Source organism: Vicia villosa, unplaced genomic scaffold, assembly GCF_029867415.1.
Source record: "Vicia villosa cultivar HV-30 ecotype Madison, WI unplaced genomic scaffold, Vvil1.0 ctg.000509F_1_1, whole genome shotgun sequence".
Taxonomy (NCBI): domain Eukaryota; kingdom Viridiplantae; phylum Streptophyta; class Magnoliopsida; order Fabales; family Fabaceae; genus Vicia; species Vicia villosa.
The window spans coordinates 631,667-650,093 of record NW_026705242.1 but is presented as its reverse complement, the minus strand read 5'-3'; the positions used below and the strand labels follow the sequence as shown (position 1 = coordinate 650,093).

Sequence of the window (18,427 nt, the reverse complement as noted above, 5' to 3'; positions counted from 1 at the left end):
ATGGTGTTTACTTGAGGCCAAAGTTTCAAAACCCATAAGAATCACAAAAAAAATGCCATAATAAACACAAAACACCATAGAATCAAATCAAAATAGAAAATTAAGATACTCCATTATCTTCGTTTTCTTTACATTTATTATTTTAATTTTCTCTCGTATCAACTACTACATTGCTTTCTCAATTCCAAAACTTAGTTTCGTTATCAATGGAGGGTTTAGAAGAATCCAGAAGAAGCTTTAAGCGTAGAATTCATTGGAGTAATGAGGGTAACTGAAGAAGCATCAAATAGGAAATGAAACTTCTTGTGGGTGGAGACCGATTCTTTGCTAGTCGCACAAGCCTATAACAACTTAGACACTGTTCCTTCTTCCTTAAGGAATAGATGGCTCAATTGTAGATATAGAACGAATAACATGTCTTTTATTATTTCTCATATTTACAAAGAAGGGAACCACTGCGCAGACAAACTAGCTTCTTTAGGCCTATCCATTCAAGGCTTTGTTTGGTGGAATGAAGCTCATGTGTCTGTTTTTTACGACTTAGTTCGTAATAGGCTTGGTTTACCTTATTTTCGTTTTGCTTAATCCTTGAGGGTTCCGGTCTCATGTCCCCCTTCCTTTTGTTTTTTCCTTTAAAATAATTTTGCCTTCTTTAAAATTAATGTTCAATGATTAATGGATGATTTAGATAAAATAGTCGTTTATGAATTGTATAATTCAAAAAAAATTTAGTGATTGATAAAATTAATGTGAAAGACATAGTATATTATATGAATATGACAAATATGGGTTAGCACGAGTATTTGTCATATCATTGTTATATGAATAATTGTAAAATATAAAATGGATACTATATTTTGTCTCACAATTATTTTATATTAATAGATAAAAAATTGTTATGTTTATTTTTTATACATAATATTCAATAATAAAAAATTATCACATATTTTCTATGCATTAATGATAAATATTAAATGTGTCATGACAAATATGAATCATATATTTTTCATATTAATTCGTGAAAAAACATTTCCCATGTTTTTTTTATATTTATCATAGACAAATATGTCTTCCATGATTTTTGCTTCTATAAATTATTGATAAGTAATTTCTTTATATTTTTATTTTGATGAATCGAACATAGTTGAGACACTTGCTTGTGAAAAGTGTACTTGAATTAGCATAAGGTATGCAGACCTATTAGTGAGGGTGGTTTTGGCATTAGGGCAATTTCAAAAATAAATGAAGCAGCCAACATCAAGCTTTGTTGAGATTTCTTTAATTCACCTAAACAATGGTCTAAGTTGCTGAGGGACAGGGTGTTCAGATTCAATAAACCTATCAGTTATCATATTTCTTCCTCCATCTAGTCTGGTATCAAAGGTAGTTTCTTTGAGTGGATTGAAAATTCCAACTGGAACTTGGAGATGGAATGTCCATCAACTTCTGGACTGATGCTTGGTGTGGAGCTCCTTTAGTGGACCAAATGAATATTCCTTGTGCTATTCATTCTATCCAAAAATCTAATGTAGATTACTTCATACACAACCTTAATTGGTCGGTATCAGCAGCTTTAGCCAAGTGGTGTCCTAACCTTCTTGGAATTATCAACCTGTCCCATATCCCCCTTGATCCTAGGCCTGATGAGCTAAGATGGAATCATTCTACATCAGGTACTTTAACTCTCAAAGAATCCTTCAAATTTAAGTCTCCCTATAGCACAAACCTTACATGAACAAAGTTGATTTGTAATCCTATGCTGCTGCCATGAAGAAACTATTGTGCACTTATTTTTGTTTTGCAGGTTTGCTCAAAAATTTTGGTAGTGGCTTTCCAGCATTACGCAACATGCATTTATTTTCAACTTTTTGGACATTTGGGATGTTTGCAAGAAAAATTGGTCTAAGCAAGGAGAGATAGTTATTACATCTTCCATTGTCAACAAATTTAACTTAATTTGGTTTTGTAGAAATCGGAGAATGTTTCAAAACATGGACGACACGACCGTCAAGTTCAAAAGGAATAGCGGCACGACGGAACCTGGCTCACGTGTTCCAACGAGTTCAACAATGCAATATGAAGCTCAATCTAGAGAAATCCACTTTCAGAGTTAGAGTAAACTTTTTTTTAGGACTTTTACCTAATGGAGATATGCATAAAAGTAAGCCCGGAAAAATATGAAGCGATCGCAAGATAGCAGCACCAACGAAGAAAAAAGCGGTAATTAAGTTAAACAATATACTCATAACTTTAAACATGTTCATCTCACAGTTAGCTCAACATGTGTTACCATTTTTACAAGTTGCTAAAAAAGAAGCACAATTTGAATGGATCCCGAACTTGATTACAAACTCTGTGTATGCACTTTACTTTAATTGCTTTTTAAGTATGTCGATTTTAATTTTGTCATCAACATTGTCTAACACATTGTGTTTGACATCTTTTCGAAAGGAAAACATAATTTCAATTTCATACTAATATCACCAAATTATATTTAGTATATTATGATATGATTATTCTTATTTATAATCAATGTTTTGTATTTATTTCATTTTTATATCAAATCATATTAACAAATATTAATTTTAACTAATTTTTTAAAAAGAAATAAAAAATTGAACTAATTTTCTAAAGACAAAAAATTTGTCTCTTTTACGAATTATTACATGTTTCAACTTTCAACAACACTATTTACTGACTTATATTTACAAATTAATTTAAAACTTTAAAACCCTAGTAACCCAATGTTGTTGCCACGTAAGCAAAAAAAAAAGAACGAAACGATTATACATAAAAAAAAATCCAACGGGTAACCCACATTTACTTCCCGTGATCCGCGCCGCACGAGATCAAATCCCTTAACCCAAGGATTTTTCAGTTTTAGCACAGTCACTGAAGTGTGACTAAGGTGTTTACTTGAGGCCAAAGTTTCAAAACCCATAAGAATCACTAAAAAAATGCCATAATAAACACAAAACACAATAGAATCAAATCAAAATAGAAAATTAAGATACTCCATTATCTTCGTTTTCTACATTTATTATTTTAATTTTCTCTCGTATCAACTACTACATTGCTTTCTCAATTCCAAAACTTAGTTTCGTTATCAATGGAGGGTTTAGAAGATTCCAGAAGAAGCTTTAAGCGTCAATGTGAATTCCCAAAACGAAAACTTCAAATCAATGAAAGGGTTGAGGTAATGTACTGAACCCTAGTTTTGATAAGGCTGTTTTTGTATAAACCCTATTAGTTAACTACATTTGTTTTGTTTCTACTTTTTACGGTGTTCATGCATTATGCATTGTGAATAGAGAGGTGTAAATGGAAAAAGTTTTAATTTTTTTCCTTTTTGATGACTTTTTTTTTTATTGAAAATTTTGTTGAATTTTTGAAATTTTTTAGGTGAAGAGTTATGAGGAGGGTTTTCTGGGATCATGGCATCCTGGGACTGTTATTGAATGTGGGAAGCTGACGCGGCATGTTCGATATGAGAATATTTTGGATGATGATGAGTTGGATTATTCAGTGGAGGTGGTGAAGGTTTCGGATGCTTTGGAGTGTGAATTTGGTTCTCCGAGTAAATTTGCGAGGATTAGGCCGCTGCCTCCTTGGGTTGAGTTTCAAACGTGTGATGTTAAGTTTGGTGTTTGTGTTGATGTGAGTTACCGGGATGCTTGGTGGGAGGGAGTTGTGTTTGATCACTGTGAAGGAATGGAGGAGAGGAGTGTGTTTTTTCCGGATTTGGGGGATGAGATGAAGGTTGAGATTGATCAAATGCGGATTACTCAGGATTGGGATGAAGTTACGGGGGAATGGCAGCGACGAGGGGAGTGGGTGTTTCTTGAGTTGATTGAGGAGTGTCAGCGGGAGTCGTATCTTGCAGTTTCGGTGAAGCAGATTTGGTATGAAGTGCAACAAAAAAAGGAATTCGCGGCTGTTGGCGATTGGACGTTGAATGTTAAGAAGGATTTGTGGAGAGATATGATAATGAAGGTGGTTGTTGACTACAAGGGTGTTACAGTAAAAGAAGTTTTCTCTACCTTGAAGCCTCAACAGCTGGACTCGGTTGGACTAATGTCTAAAGTTGATTCAAACAAGACGGTATCTGAGAAGGAAAAGTTTGAGCAGAAACAGCTTGTTGTTTTTCCGGTTGAAGAGGACTTTCCTAAGTTTCAAAATGAAGTTTCAGTTGCTATTTGTTCCAAGAAAAAAAAACATAGATCTTATTCCGAAAATTGGGAACCTGTAATAGTGTCTGAAACGGAATACTGCCCCGACGCTGTTAGGCAATATGTACTTGCTTATCAGGATAGGAAGTCTGTGTTTTGGAAGGAAAAAGTGAGGAAGCATCTTGCATATCTTGGATGGAAAATTTACCGATATCGTCGTTATCTAAGGTACAGGCCACCTGATGGAATCTGTGAGAATAAATTTTACTACTCACTTATTGAAATTTGTAAAGTTATGGAATCCAGAGTGAACTCTTCCGCATCCAAAAATGATCTCGGTAACAATGGTCCTACTCCTTCCTCTATTAATGGTTATAATTTATCTATATCTTCTTCCACTCCACAATCTGAACCACCCCAAACTATTAATATAAGTGCATATCTTCCTACTCAACCTACACCATCTAAACCACCAAAACTGCCTCGACCAAGTCATGCTCCACATGTGCCTCTTAATCCATTGGAAAAGAGTCAGAATCCAGATGTATCTTCTCTAGCTGTGGTGCCTTCTTCTGTTGCGGTGGCAGATGAACTAGCTACTCCTTCAGCGGCGTATTGTCCTCAAGTCATTGTTGAATACCACAAACGTGCACTCGAGCGGAATTGGGATGATAAAAAAGAATGTATTTCGAAAATAAAAGAGCATCTCCGGAAAGAAGGATGGGTTTTAACTGGCCCGCCCCCAAAAAACAAAAGAAGGGGTATATTATATACTTCCCCGCAAAAGCGGAACTTTATCTCACTGAACAAGGTATGCGAATTCCTAATTAAGGAAAGTATTAAAAGATCATCTATTTCTGGAATTGAACCTTTAAATGCCTCAATTGTTAACGAAGAAAGTATTGATAAGGAAAGTATTCAAGGATCAACTATGTGCATTCAACCTTTTGTTAGTGATGAAATTATTGACCAAGTACCAAGTGATGATGTATCAAGTAAAACATCACATTTTCTTCCTCATGAGACTGAGTTATACACTATAGACAGGGTTGCTACAAATAGATCAAAGCGAAAACGCGATGAATCAAGTCTAAGGGTGAGGTCAAATAAAAGAGTGCGGAAATTTTCTGTCCCTTCTCTATCACATCAGAAAGCTCTGAATGTTGTGTCTTGGTTGATAGACAGCAACGTGGTGTTACCAAGATCTAATGTTTCTTATATAGCAAAAAGAAAGCGTGTCATGGCTTCTGGTCGAATAACTCATGATGGAATCAAATGTAAATGCTGTCATAAAATATTTAGTCTTGTTTCCTTCGAATTTCATGCTATTGGTAGTAATACCACCAGACCAAGTGCTAGTATCTTTCTGGATGATGGTAGGTCGCTCTTACAGTGTCAGATACAAATAATGCAAGATCATGTGTCAAGGGAGGCTATGGTAAAATCACAGACTCATTTGTGTCAGAGTGAAAACGACTACATTTGTTCCGTTTGCCGCAACGGGGGTGAACTTCTATTGTGTGATCGATGTCCGTCTTCATATCATAAGACGTGTCTTGGTCTGGAGGTTGGTTAGCCATTTTCATTCTAGTTCATGGTATATTTAGTATTCTCATATTTATTTCAGTTTAATTCTTCCAAACCAATAATTGAACTTTGTTTTTCCTATATAGGACATCCCTGATGGTGAATGGTTTTGTCCATCATGTCTTTGCGGGATTTGCGGCCAAAGAAAATTCAATGGGGGCGGTGAGGATGAAAATTTCCTTAAATGCATTCAGTGTGAACATAATTGTAAGTATGTGTTAGAGCTGATATTGAAATGAATACAATATACTGATACATATAATACATTTGCTGACACATTTCATCCATATCTAGATATCTTTTGATTTTTATGTGTATTTATGTGCATCTGTTAATCAACCCTACTATACTTACCATGTCATTTTTATGAACCTAATGCAGATCATGTTGCATGCCTGATAAGTAGAGACACATGTAAGTCCAGAAGTTATGCGGAAAGCCAGTTCTGCGGAAAAGACTGTGAAAAGGTATGTATTCAATGCATCCCCTAATTTATTGGAAAGTTTTAGCAATGTTTTTGTAGAAATTTGGTAATTTATCTGCTTGTTTGAAATAAAATTATATTTGTCGTTGATACTTCAGTGTATGTGATTTTGGTGAAAGCTTGCACTTGAAATCTAATGGAATTAATGAGGACTGATTTTGGCGAAATTACATGTTATGACTTGGCAATAGCAAGTCCAATTAAGTTTAATGCCATACGAAATTTTTGTTGTGTCGATTTTTTCGCAGTTATATGAAGGCCTTCAAAGAATGTTGGAAGAGCCAGTTTCAGTGGGTGTGGACGATCTAACGTGGACATTGGTGAAGTGTATCGACTCTGAGAGTTGTGATATTGATAGTAGTAAAAGTGGATTATTGGCAGAAAGTTACAGCAAACTCAATGTTGCTCTTTCTGTGATGCATGAATGTTTTGAGCCCCTAAAGGAACCCTCCTCTGGCAGAGATCTGGTTGAAGATGTTATATTCAGCCGATGGTCAGTGATTCTTATCCATGAAAATATGTTCACGGTGTTTTATTAGAATACATTTTTATATTTGTGTTATTGATATTGGTAGAGACCTACTATTCATAGTAATATATTTATTAATTGCAGTCTTCCAATACTACATCTGCTATTCTCACCTTTGCTAAGATGTTCAATTGGAAAAGTTTCATAGTTCTGATAGGAGAGTGTCATTTAAAATATCACAGTTCGTATAGGAAGCTTGCATTTAAAAATAATCAACCGATGTGGAGGTTTTTGGTCTTCATAAATTTATACCATTTACTGACGGATTTCTGTTGTCCTTGGCCATGGTATCTGTCTCTAAATTGTGTTAATTATTGTTTTACCTCTTGTCATGTATCTGATGATGTCTGTACATGTGAAATTTTCAGGTCAGAACTTAATCGAATGAATTTCCGGGGTTTCTATACTGTACTTCTAGAGAAAGATGGAGAGCTGGTCAGTGTGGCAACTATTAGGTGAGTATAGGATTTGCTTCCATAAAAAACTAGGCTCTGGTTGACTGAATGGTTATATTTTGAGCTGCTGTTTTTTTAATGGGTTGTGTTATGGTAATCTTGATTTACTGCTTTAACTTTTTAGGGTCCTTGGAGATAAGGTAGCTGAAGTACCTCTTGTTGGTACCAGATTTCAATATCGTCGACATGGAATGTGCCGCATCTTAATGGATGTACTGGAAAAGGTAATGAACAAGGAACTCATTTCCCTTTTTCCTTCTCTATCATTTGACGCCCTCTTTTCATTTTTAACATCATAATATGTGTGTTTTGTATTTTGGCTGTAACACCTAGGACTGTTCAAAAGAATCCACTAAGCCAAACTGAACTGCCAAACCCAACCAAATTAAACCATATAGAACCTATGAAACACAAACACCTCTAGGATTAGGTGTGTTGCACTGTTAACGCGACACACATAGGTGTCTGACACTTGGTGTGTTGCACTATTAACGCGACACACATAGGTGTCCGGCACTTGTATGATACATGTAAGACACCTCTAGGATTAGGTACTATCATATATGTAGTAGAGTTATCGATAGCGACTAATAGCGGCGCTCTCCCGGGATAGCGTCCCGGAGCGGTGACCCTCCGCTACGGAGGAGCGGTTCGCGTCTCAGTTTGAGACCGTGGCCAGGATTTGTGGTTTAGCGGTTTGCGGGAGTGGCACGCTTTCCTGTCCGAGTGGGTTTCATCAGTTTTGAAAGCAAAAACCCAGATTTACCCTTAAAAAAATTAAATGTTAGAGGAGGTTTTGAGGAAATTTTCCAATTTTTCCTAACTCAGAACATTCAATCTTCTTCTCACACACCTATCGCAAGTTTTCAGAGTTTTCTTCTCACAATCTTCTCCCAGCGCCGCCTTCGTCTGGGTCTTTTCTCAGCGCCGCCGCCCTCGTCTGCTTCGTTTCTCAGCGCCGCTACTTCCGTCAGCTGTGTTTTAGTGCCTCCGTCTGCTGCATTTCTTAGTCTGCTGCGCTTCTCAGGTTGGTTTTTAGTTCTTTGTTCTTTTTTTCTTTCTTTTTTTTCTTCTTTCTTTTCTTTTCTCTTATTTCAGAGTATTTCTTTTCTTCGTTAATTACTCTGTTTTTTAAGTCTTCTTCCTCTTTTTTTAAAGTCTTGTTCCTCTTTTACTTACTCTGGTTCTTCTCTGTTTTTTTTCTTTTAAGTGATAGCAATTTAATAAATTTATTCCTCTGCTTCCTCTTTTATTTATAGACAATCATCATCTTCTACACCATCTCTGAATTCTGCATCTGTTGCCTCCTGTTGCCTAACCTTTAATGACAGCTTAACCATTGGAAGGATCTAAATAACAAGAAAAATGTGACATGTGATTTCTGTAATCTCACAACTAGTGGAGGAATCAGTAGAGCAAGGAGACATCAACTGGGAATAAAGGGTGATGTAGTTGAATAAGTAGAGCAAGAAGACATCAATTGGGAATAAAGGGTGATGTAGTTGCTTGCTTTAAAAAACCATCAGATGTTAAAGCACTATTACAGGCTGATTTGGATGAAAAAGAAAGAATTAAAAAAGGAGTAGTAGAGATGCCTAGTGCAAATAGATGAAGATGCTAACGATGACATTGAGGAATTAGAGAGAATTCAAATTAAGAAGAGGTTTGCTGAGACTTATTCACATGCTGACAAAAAGACTAAAGATCCATTGGATTTAATGTTTAATAAGACTAAGGACACAAAGCAAACAAGCATCAATGATGCATGTGATAAAGAAGTTAGGGCAAGAACTATACAATATATTGCTCGTTTTTTTTAATACAAATGGAATTGCCTTTAATGTAGCCAGAGCAAAAAGCTTTAAGTTGATGTTGGAAGCCGTTGGAACATATGGTCCTCATTTGAAACCGCCAAACATTCATGAAAATGATGGTTCCACTCCTTCAAAAAGAGTTGGAATATACAAAAGATTTGTTGAACAATCATGAAGTGCAAAGGATTAAATATGGATGTTCGATTATGTCAGATGGTTGGACAGATAAAAGAGGTAGAACTTTAATAAATTTCTTGGTCAATTCTCCAGCGGGAACCATGTTTGTGAAAAGTGGTGATGCTTCTGAATACACCAAGACGAGAAATAGGCTACATGAGTTATTGGACACTTTTGTTGAGGCAATGGGTGAAAAAATGTTGTCCAATTGATTAATGATAATGAGAGTAATTATGTGATGGCTGATAAAAATTCAACTTTAAATAGGCCACAGATGTTTTAGACTCCATGTGCTGCCCACTGTATAGTCCTTACATAAGGAAAAATTTCCAAGGGTTCATAAGGTTATACAAAATGGAATTAAGGCTGTGGGCTAAATTTATTGTTGTAATATCAGTATTATTATTATTATTAGAATATTTTGAATATCATACAGCTCATTATGAGCTGTCCTGTACAGGTCATTATGACTTAATTAGCATTTATAGGGAGAATAATTACCCTTCCCTTATTTAGATAGATTTATAGTCTATAAATACCTCTTATGTATTCTTTACAAAATATAAAAAATATTCCATATTTCTACATGGTATCAGAGCACCCGATTCTAGGGGCTCTGCTTCCGCGCTCAAAACACTAGCCGTTCTTATTACGGTCCTTTTTTTTTTGAGGTTCCCTTTCTCTTGGAACCCTAGTGATCTCGGTGACTTTGTAGCCGTCCTGCACCACTCAACCGCCGGTGCAGATCCGAACTGTTTCACCTTCATTGCTGTTTTTCAGGACAGCTTTCATTGCTGCACCTCTGTTTTTCAGGACAGCCTTCATTGCTGTACCTCTGTTTCTTGCTGTTCGCAGCCTTTGATTGTTTGGTTGTCAGCTTTGTTGGTGTTTCTCGTTGGCAGCCCTTCAATCCTCTCCAAACAGTAGATCTCAATCCTCTCCGGGCTCGAGACGGTTTGTTTCTCTTTATGGACTCCTTAAGTAAGTTCTCTAACACTAGTTCTCTGACCATGACTGGTAAGAACTCTAGCTTCTTAGCTTTAAATGCCTCTTGTTCTAAAGATATCTGGATTATTGACTCTGGTGCAACCGATCACATGACTCCATATATGTCATATCTCTCTTCTTATTCACCTTTACCTAATAAACGCCATATTACCGTTGCAAATGGGTCCCAAACCCCGATTGTCGGATCTGGTAACATTCGCCTAAGCCCATCTCTCCATCTAAATCATGTGCTTCATGTCCCTAAGCTTTCTAACAATCTTTTGTCCATCCATAAACTCACTAAAGACTTGAACTGTGCTGTGACCTTTTTTCATTCTCATTGTGTTTTTCAGGACCTTGCCACAGGGAAGACGATTGGAATTGCTGAGGAACAGAACGGGTTATATTGTTTACCTCATAAGGAAAGCAAGTGTCATCAGGTTGGTTCAGAGTCATGGGCAAATACTCAAATATGGCTCCAACACAGGCGTCTTGGACATCCTCCTTTCCGCATGCTCAGGTCTTTATTCCCTCACTTATTTACCAAAGTGTCGGCTGATTCCTTTCATTGTGATGTGTGTCAGTTTGCCAAATCCCATCGAGCAACCTATTCCCCTAGTGATACTAGGAGTATCGAACCCTTTGATCTTGTCCATTCTGATGTATGGGGGCCTTCATCCATTTCCAATATTTCCGGTGCAAAATGGTATGTTACTTTTATTGATGACTGTACTCGGGTTACATGGGTTTTTCTTATGAAAGATAAGTCTGAAGTATGTCAATTGTTTGTTAATTTTTTTCAAATGGTTAAAACACAGTTTGGGAAACCTATTAAAAGGTTACGGTCAGATAATGGTAAGGAGTATGTAAACCAAAATCTTCACAATTTTCTCAAAACTAATGGTGTTGTTCATGAGTTGACTTGTGTTGACACTCCACAACAAAATGGGGTTGCTGAAAGGAAAAATCGTCATCTTCTTGAAATCACCCGAGCATTACGCTTTCAAATGAATGTTCCTAAATTTTATTGGGGGGAAGCTGTCTTGACCTCTGCTTATTTAATCAATAGGTTACCTTCTAGGGTGTTATCTGGTGTTAGTCCTGTGCAGGTCCTGACTCGATTTTATCCGTCCGTGCCCATTATGTCAAGTCTTCAGAATCGTGTATTTGGTTGTTCTGCCTTTGTCCATGTTCATGGTTCTCATCGGGGTAAGTTAGATCCTCGAGCTATTAAATGTATCTTCATGGGATATGCTTCAGATAAGAAAGGGTACAAGTGCTATCATCCTCCTAGTCGTCGTGTCTATATATCCATGGATGTTACTTTTCAGGAATCTGAGTCTTTTTATCCTAGTCCTCAGCTTCAGGGGGAGAATAATCCAGAAGCCGAGTCTTCAGAGTTGTCTGTCCTTCCAGTTATTCCTCTAATGCAGGACCCAGAGCCGTTTCCTGAGTTGTCTGCCCTTCCAATTATTCCTCTAATGCAGGACCCAGAGCCGTCTCCTGAGTTGTCTGTCCTTCCAGTTATTCCTCAAATGCAGGACCCAGAGCCGTCTCCTGAGTTGTCTGTTCTTCCTGTAATACATGAGCCCTTGATGCCTAATGAGGAAGGTGGTGATGTACCAATATCGGTGCAAAATAATGTTGACAAATACAAGTTACAGTTCCAGCGAAAAAGGTGGAAAGGTAAACCCGTTCTGCCCCAACAAGTCCAATCGTCTGAACCTGAGGTAAGTGTTCCTAACTCTGAGCCTAGTAATTTTTGTGAGCCAAACCTTGATGACCTACCTATTGCTTTGAGAAAAGAAAAAAGGTCTTGTACCAAATACCCTATATCTCATTTTGTGTCTACTGAAAAGCTTTCTGTGCAGCATCAGAGTTTTATTTCAGCTATTGACTCTATTAGAGTTCCTGCATCAGTACAAGAAGCATTGAAGGATAAGAACTGGATTCGAGCCATGAATGAAGAGATGCATGCACTAGAGAAAAATGAGACTTGGGAGATTGTTGAGAAGCCAAATGACAAGAGGCCAGTAGGCTGTAGGTGGATATATACGGTAAAATACCGATCCGACGGCACACTCGACAGATATAAGGCGAGGCTAGTTGCAAAGGGATACACCCAGACCTATGGAATTGATTATGAAGAGACCTTTGCTCCCGTAGCAAAAATGAACACTGTAAGAATCATTCTTTCCTTGGCAGCTCACTTTGATTGGGAGTTGCAACAGTTTGATGTGAAAAATGCTTTCTTGCATGGAGATTTGGAGGAAGAGGTGTATATGGAGATCCCACCCGGATATGACCCCACTTCAGGAAGTAATAAGGTTTGCAGGTTAAAGAAGGCCATATATGGGCTCAAGCAATCACCTCGGGCTTGGTTTGGAAGGCTCACTCATGTAATGGTGTCATTGGGTTATAAACAAAGCTAAGGTGATCATACTCTCTTTATAAAGCATGCTCAAAATGGTAAACTCACTCTTTTGTTAGTCTACGTAGACGATATGATCATAGCAGGTAATGATGAATTTGAGAAGAAGAACTTGAGGAAGGAGTTGGCAGCTCAGTTCGAAATGAAAGACCTTGGAAAGTTGAAATATTTCCTAGGTATGGAGGTAGCATACTCAAAACAAGGCATTTTCATTTGTCAGAGAAAATATGTCCTTGACCTTCTCAAAGAGACTGGCAAGTTGGGTTGTAAACCCACCAGAGTGCCTATAGAGCAAAACCACAAGATTGGGAGTGATGAGAAAAGCCCAAGGGTTGATAAAGCTCAATACCAGAGACTTGTGGGAAAACTCATTTATCTATCTCACACCAGGCCTGACATAGCTTATCCAGTTAGTGTTGTCAGTCAATTCATGCATGACCCTCAGGAGAGACACTTACAGGCAGTGGATAGAATCTTGCAGTATCTAAAGATGAGCCCAGGAAGAGGACTATTGTTCAAGAAAAGTGAGCAGTTGTCTATGGAGGTTTATACTGATGCAGATTATGCAGGGTCGGTTGTTGACAGGAGATCCACCACTGGATATTGTATGTTTCTAGGTGGAAATTTAGTGACATGGAGAAGCAAGAAACAAAATGTAGTTGCCAGATCAAGTGCAGAGGCAGAGTTTAGAGCCATGGCTCAAGGAGTATGTGAATTGTTGTGGATGAAGATCATTCTAGATGACTTGAAAATAAAGTATGAAGCTCCTATGAGACTTTTCTGCGATAATAAGTCTGCCATTAGTATTGCTCACAATCCAGTCCAACACGACAGAACAAAGCATATAGAGATAGACCGACACTTCATAAAAGAGAAATTGGATAGTGGTCTTATTTCTACACAGTATGTCCCATCAGGACTTCAGTTAGCTGATGTGCTCACCAAAGGACTTCCCTTGGAGCGGTTTCGAGATCTTACTTGCAAGTTGGGGATGATAGATATTCATTCCCCAACTTGAGGGGGAGTGTTGTAATATCAGTATTATTATTATTATTAGAATATTTTGAATATCATACAGCTCATTATGAGCTGTCCTGTACAGGTCATTATGACTTAATTAGCATTTATAGGGAGAATAATTACCCTTCCCTTATTTAGATAGATTTATAGTCTATAAATACCTCTTATGTATTCTTTACAAAATATAAAAAATATTCCATATTTCTACAATAACCATGTATGAAGTACGGGTATTCCGTTTTAGGTAAAGTACCAGTACACGTACGCTTCACGTATGGTACGTACTAAGTCCCTATCCTTTATTTTTTTTCATGTTTGGTACGTACTAAGATATGTGCAGCTGAGTCGTGGAAGTTTTAAGGAACAGAAACTCCAAATTTGCAAATATTGGTAGTTAAAGTATTGAGTTTGACTTGCCGTGCTTCTGGATATCAGTGCAACTGGAGCATGTTTTAGCATGTACTTATTATTTTTTTACTAGGATATTAAAGTATCTTACATTCAAGTATTATTAAACTAATACTTCAAATTATTGTATTATAGATTCATTCTAAGAGATATAAGCTTGAGCATCAAAAGTTGCAGGTCTTGATTTTCATCAAGTATAACCAAGCTTTGACTAAAATATATGAATGTCGTGACAAGATTGATCCTATGGTTTTGAGTGACATTGATTATCACTCTGAATGGTTAATGGGAGAGATAGGATAGATAGGAGAAGATGGTAAATGTGTAGAAGAGATGGTTCATGAAAATGATGATTTAACTTGGTCTTAAGTTGCCAATGCAAAGTGGGGTTAATGAGCATATAATCTACCCTAGGAGGACAAAGTAACTTGCTGCTGCAAGTACATCTATCTAGGGCAACAATAACACAACAAGTGGTGCTAGAAGATGTTGAAGAAGATGAAGAATTGAAAAATGATGAAGAAGATGAAGAATTGGAGGAATATGTTGAAGGAGACTTGTTTGGGGATGATTTATGATTTCTATGTTTGTTTGAATTTTCATATAATAGTACTCTAAGTTTGAATTTTAAGATATTTAGATGTGATGTTTTGAATTTGATTAAGATTTGTTGGATTTAATTAAGAGTTTTTGATTAAGCAATTGTGCTTTGATACTAATTTTATGAATCTTTTATGGGTATCGTGTTATTTGTTTAGTTTTACGTTAAATATATGTTTTATAGATTATTCATATAATTAGTCCATAAAATAGTCAAATAGCGATTATCCTGCTATCTCATTTTTGAGGCTGGCCGCTCCGTTATTTGGAATTGATAACTCTGATATGTAGAGTATCCTATATTTTTTATATTAGTGACGTGTTCGTGTCGAGTCCGTGTTTCATAGTATATAACTGAGAACTAAGAAAACTCTAAAAATTCGGTGTCGGTGGTGCCCAGTCATACCTATATGGAAATTCAATATAGTTTACCTTACAAAAAAGGTAAACCACTGTGCACCAAACAGATAGAGCAGTTTGGGATCAATCATACTCAGTTCAATTCAGTTTTATGAACCCCATCAGCAATTCAGTTTAGTTTGGTGTGGTTTTCTGTAGAAACCGAACTTTGAAAAGGCCTTATAACACCCCTATTGCTACTTTATATCTTAATTTAATTCCAATGATGATTGCAACTTTGACACTATTGTAAAACTAATTACAGATTGTATTCTACAATTTTGTGTTCACTTTCAAAGATACCCAGATTCGCATGATTTTTTAACTTGTATTTCTTTCATCAGAAACTCATGCAATTAGGAGTGAAGCAGCTTGTTTTGCCTGCTGTTCCTTGTGTGGTAGATACATGGATCGGTCCTTTTGGCTTTTCAAAGATGACAGAACTTGAGAGGTCAAAATTTCTGGACTATACTTTCCTAGATTTTCAGGGTACCATCATGTGCCAGAAGTTGTTGACAAACACGCCGTCTCCTGATTCAGTTTTGCAAATAGGTATGTAATATGTAATCTATAGGATACAAGTAAATAAGTTTGTGTCTTGCTAAGGAAAATACATTTACAGCTCCAATGTTTCTCTATTTCAGAGTTCCAACAAAAACTCGGTGCTATCTCCGAAAGCAGTAGTGCTAATAAGTCTCCAGTATCTGAAGTGTGCCAAGCAGGAGAGATAGTTATGAAAGAAATGTCGGATACACCAATGTTAGAGTATGTCTCCCCTCTGTCTATTTAATCCTTACCATACAAGCATGGCAAGATTATTAAATGCTTAGGTATAATAGTAATAAAGTGACGGAAAAGGAATCTTATATTGTAGCCTAAAGAGGGAAAGTCGCGCCGAGTATTTTTAAGGCATAAAAATGGACCCCCTTGTACTGTGTTATAGCAAAGAAAGTTCATTCATATAAGAAGGTAGTTTTTGTCTGTTACCATATATCTATTGGTGTCATCAATATTGTCCCGATTGAGATCTTGCCTAGGATAGTGAGTGGTAGCAAAATCTTGTTAAATAGCCGTTGTAGTGGCGTTACAACGCTAATGCGTAGTGGGATTTTAACAATCTGTTATCTACAATTGACAACACTAGGATAATAAAGTTACTTTGAATCGGGATAGGGTATCGGCATGATTACATCTAACGAAATATTTTTTTTTGCAGTGCGTTTGAAGGAGAAAGCGATAATGATAATGTATCTAAGGAAGCTGTTATTGACTGTGTCACCATGGTACTTTCCATCTTGGTCCCCACTCCCCACCATGTTATACTACACTATTATTCTACGAAATGCTATTTTGTATTTTAAGAGTTAAAATTTGAATAAACGGCTATTTCCTTGTATATTCTTCTCATGTAATTTCTTGATAATTTAATTGGTTTGTAGGCGGAGCAACCTGTTCTTGAGGATGAACAACATTGCCAGAATGGAACCTCCACTGTACAAGGCTCTTTTGAAAAATGGAAGCAACCTGTTCTTGAGGATGAACAACATTGCCAGAATGGAACCTCCACTGTACAAGGCTCTTTTGAAAAATGGAAGCAACCTGTTCTTGAGGATGAACAACATTGCCAGAATGGAACCTCCACTGTACAAGGCTCTTTTGAAAAATGGAAGCAACCTGTTCTTGAGGATGAACAACATTGCCAGAATGGAACCTCCACTGTACAAGGCTCTTTTGAAAAATGGAAGCAACCTGTTCTTGAGGATGAACAACATTGCCAGAATGGAACCTCCACTGTACAAGGCTCTTTTGAAAAATGGAAGAATGTTTTGTATTATTATAGACGAAGGAAAGTGAAAAGGGTAGCATGAGGAGGATTATGATGCTTGTGAGTTAAAGGAGTAAAAGGGAAACACTATTTTGTTGAAGGGGAATAATTGAAGTGTTGATGACATTATCTTCAGTTATAACCTCTTTCTGTGTTTCTTTGGTACAAAGTATACATGTGTATAAGTAGGAGATTTTGCATGCCTCTTTAATTTGAGGTAGTTTTGAGTTGGATGGATGGAGCCATTTGTCCATAGTTTTGGAAATAATTAACACTGAATTGTAACATAAACTCTACTAATGCTTTTTTTTTAAAAAAAAAAATTTTGAGTCAATAATAATTTAACAAAATTGAAACCAAAAAGTTCACATTTTATCATAAGGTTGGATTTGAAATCCATTAAGTTACAATTTTCAAATCTGTTTAGAATAACCAAGACCAACAAAGATTTAGATAAGTTTGTTACTTTGATTAATAATCCATTTGATTAGCAAAATATTTCATCCCTTCTAAAATAAATGTTGCATTTTAGTATTTTATACCGATGTTAGTGAGAAAATAGTAAATTGAGAGTCACATAGATAGGATTAAATTGAAGTGTACAATTGGAAGGGGAAAATGAAAAATGCATCGAAAATTAAAAGTAATATTTATTATGGGATAAATATCTATAATATAAAAAATCAAAAATTAAAAGTAATACTTATTATGGGATAAATATCTATAATATAAAAAATTAGATGTTCTGAAAAAATCAAATATGTTCTTGTCTCTTTTTCTGCCACTCCATTAAAAAGGAGCAAATTCTGTCTAAATATTTCAAAATATAACTTGATGAGTCACTAAGTTACACTTTTGGCTTTTGGTTTCTTAATTTACAAATTTTACTCTTCTTTATTTTCTGATCGACATTCAACCAAAAGTCAACTCTTTTTACTTTCTGTCTATTATGTCTCTTTCTCCCCTTTCTCCTGTCTCTTTTGTTTCTCCTCAATCTCTTTCTGCTCTCCCTTTCTTCTATATCTTCTCACTTTTTTATTTTTCTGCTATTCCATTTATTCCGTCTCTTCTCTTTCTCCTCTTTCCTCTCTCCTATTTATTCTCTTTCTTTTTGCAATCTCTTTCACTCTGTAATATTGTTCTCTTTTCCATTTTTATTAGGGTTCATGTTTAGGGTTCATTTTATGATTGTGTGTTATTTCCATATGTATATTCAAAATCAATATGAGTTGAAGAGATTGGATACGCACAAATACACGTTGGAAGCAAGAGACAACATGTTCAGACTAGTGTTGTTCTGAAGATTTACGGGAATATCAATGAACAAAACTAGGATAAAGTTTGGAAGGATTTTTATGAGTTTTGAGGGAGTAAGTAGAAAGATCAATGAAGAGAGAGAAGAAAGGACGAAAAATGAGTATGTGGGTTCAACCATGAAAAGGAATTAGGGTTTTGAGGCTGCTGATAATAGGAAATTAGGGTTTCAGATTTGGAAAAGATGAAATTTATGGGTTTTGATCTAAAGGGATTCTTGGAAAGGAG

At 36.3% G+C, this 18,427-nt stretch overlaps 1 protein-coding gene across 1 annotated transcript; it reads left to right on the top strand.

The window, feature by feature from the left end:
* The first annotated feature begins 2,977 nt into the window (after positions 1 to 2,977).
* On the top strand, positions 2,978 to 17,235 carry LOC131629109 (uncharacterized). Its single transcript, XM_058899912.1, has 11 exons — positions 2,978 to 3,196; positions 3,403 to 5,736; positions 5,843 to 5,963; positions 6,138 to 6,223; positions 6,489 to 6,733; positions 7,138 to 7,224; positions 7,349 to 7,448; positions 15,405 to 15,612; positions 15,705 to 15,825; positions 16,277 to 16,343; positions 16,500 to 17,235. The coding sequence occupies exons 1-11, from the start codon at positions 3,110 to 3,112 to the stop codon at positions 16,926 to 16,928; spliced, it is 3,885 nt and encodes a 1,294-aa protein (XP_058755895.1). The 5' UTR covers positions 2,978 to 3,109; the 3' UTR covers positions 16,929 to 17,235.
* The last annotated feature ends 1,192 nt before the right edge of the window (positions 17,236 to 18,427 follow it).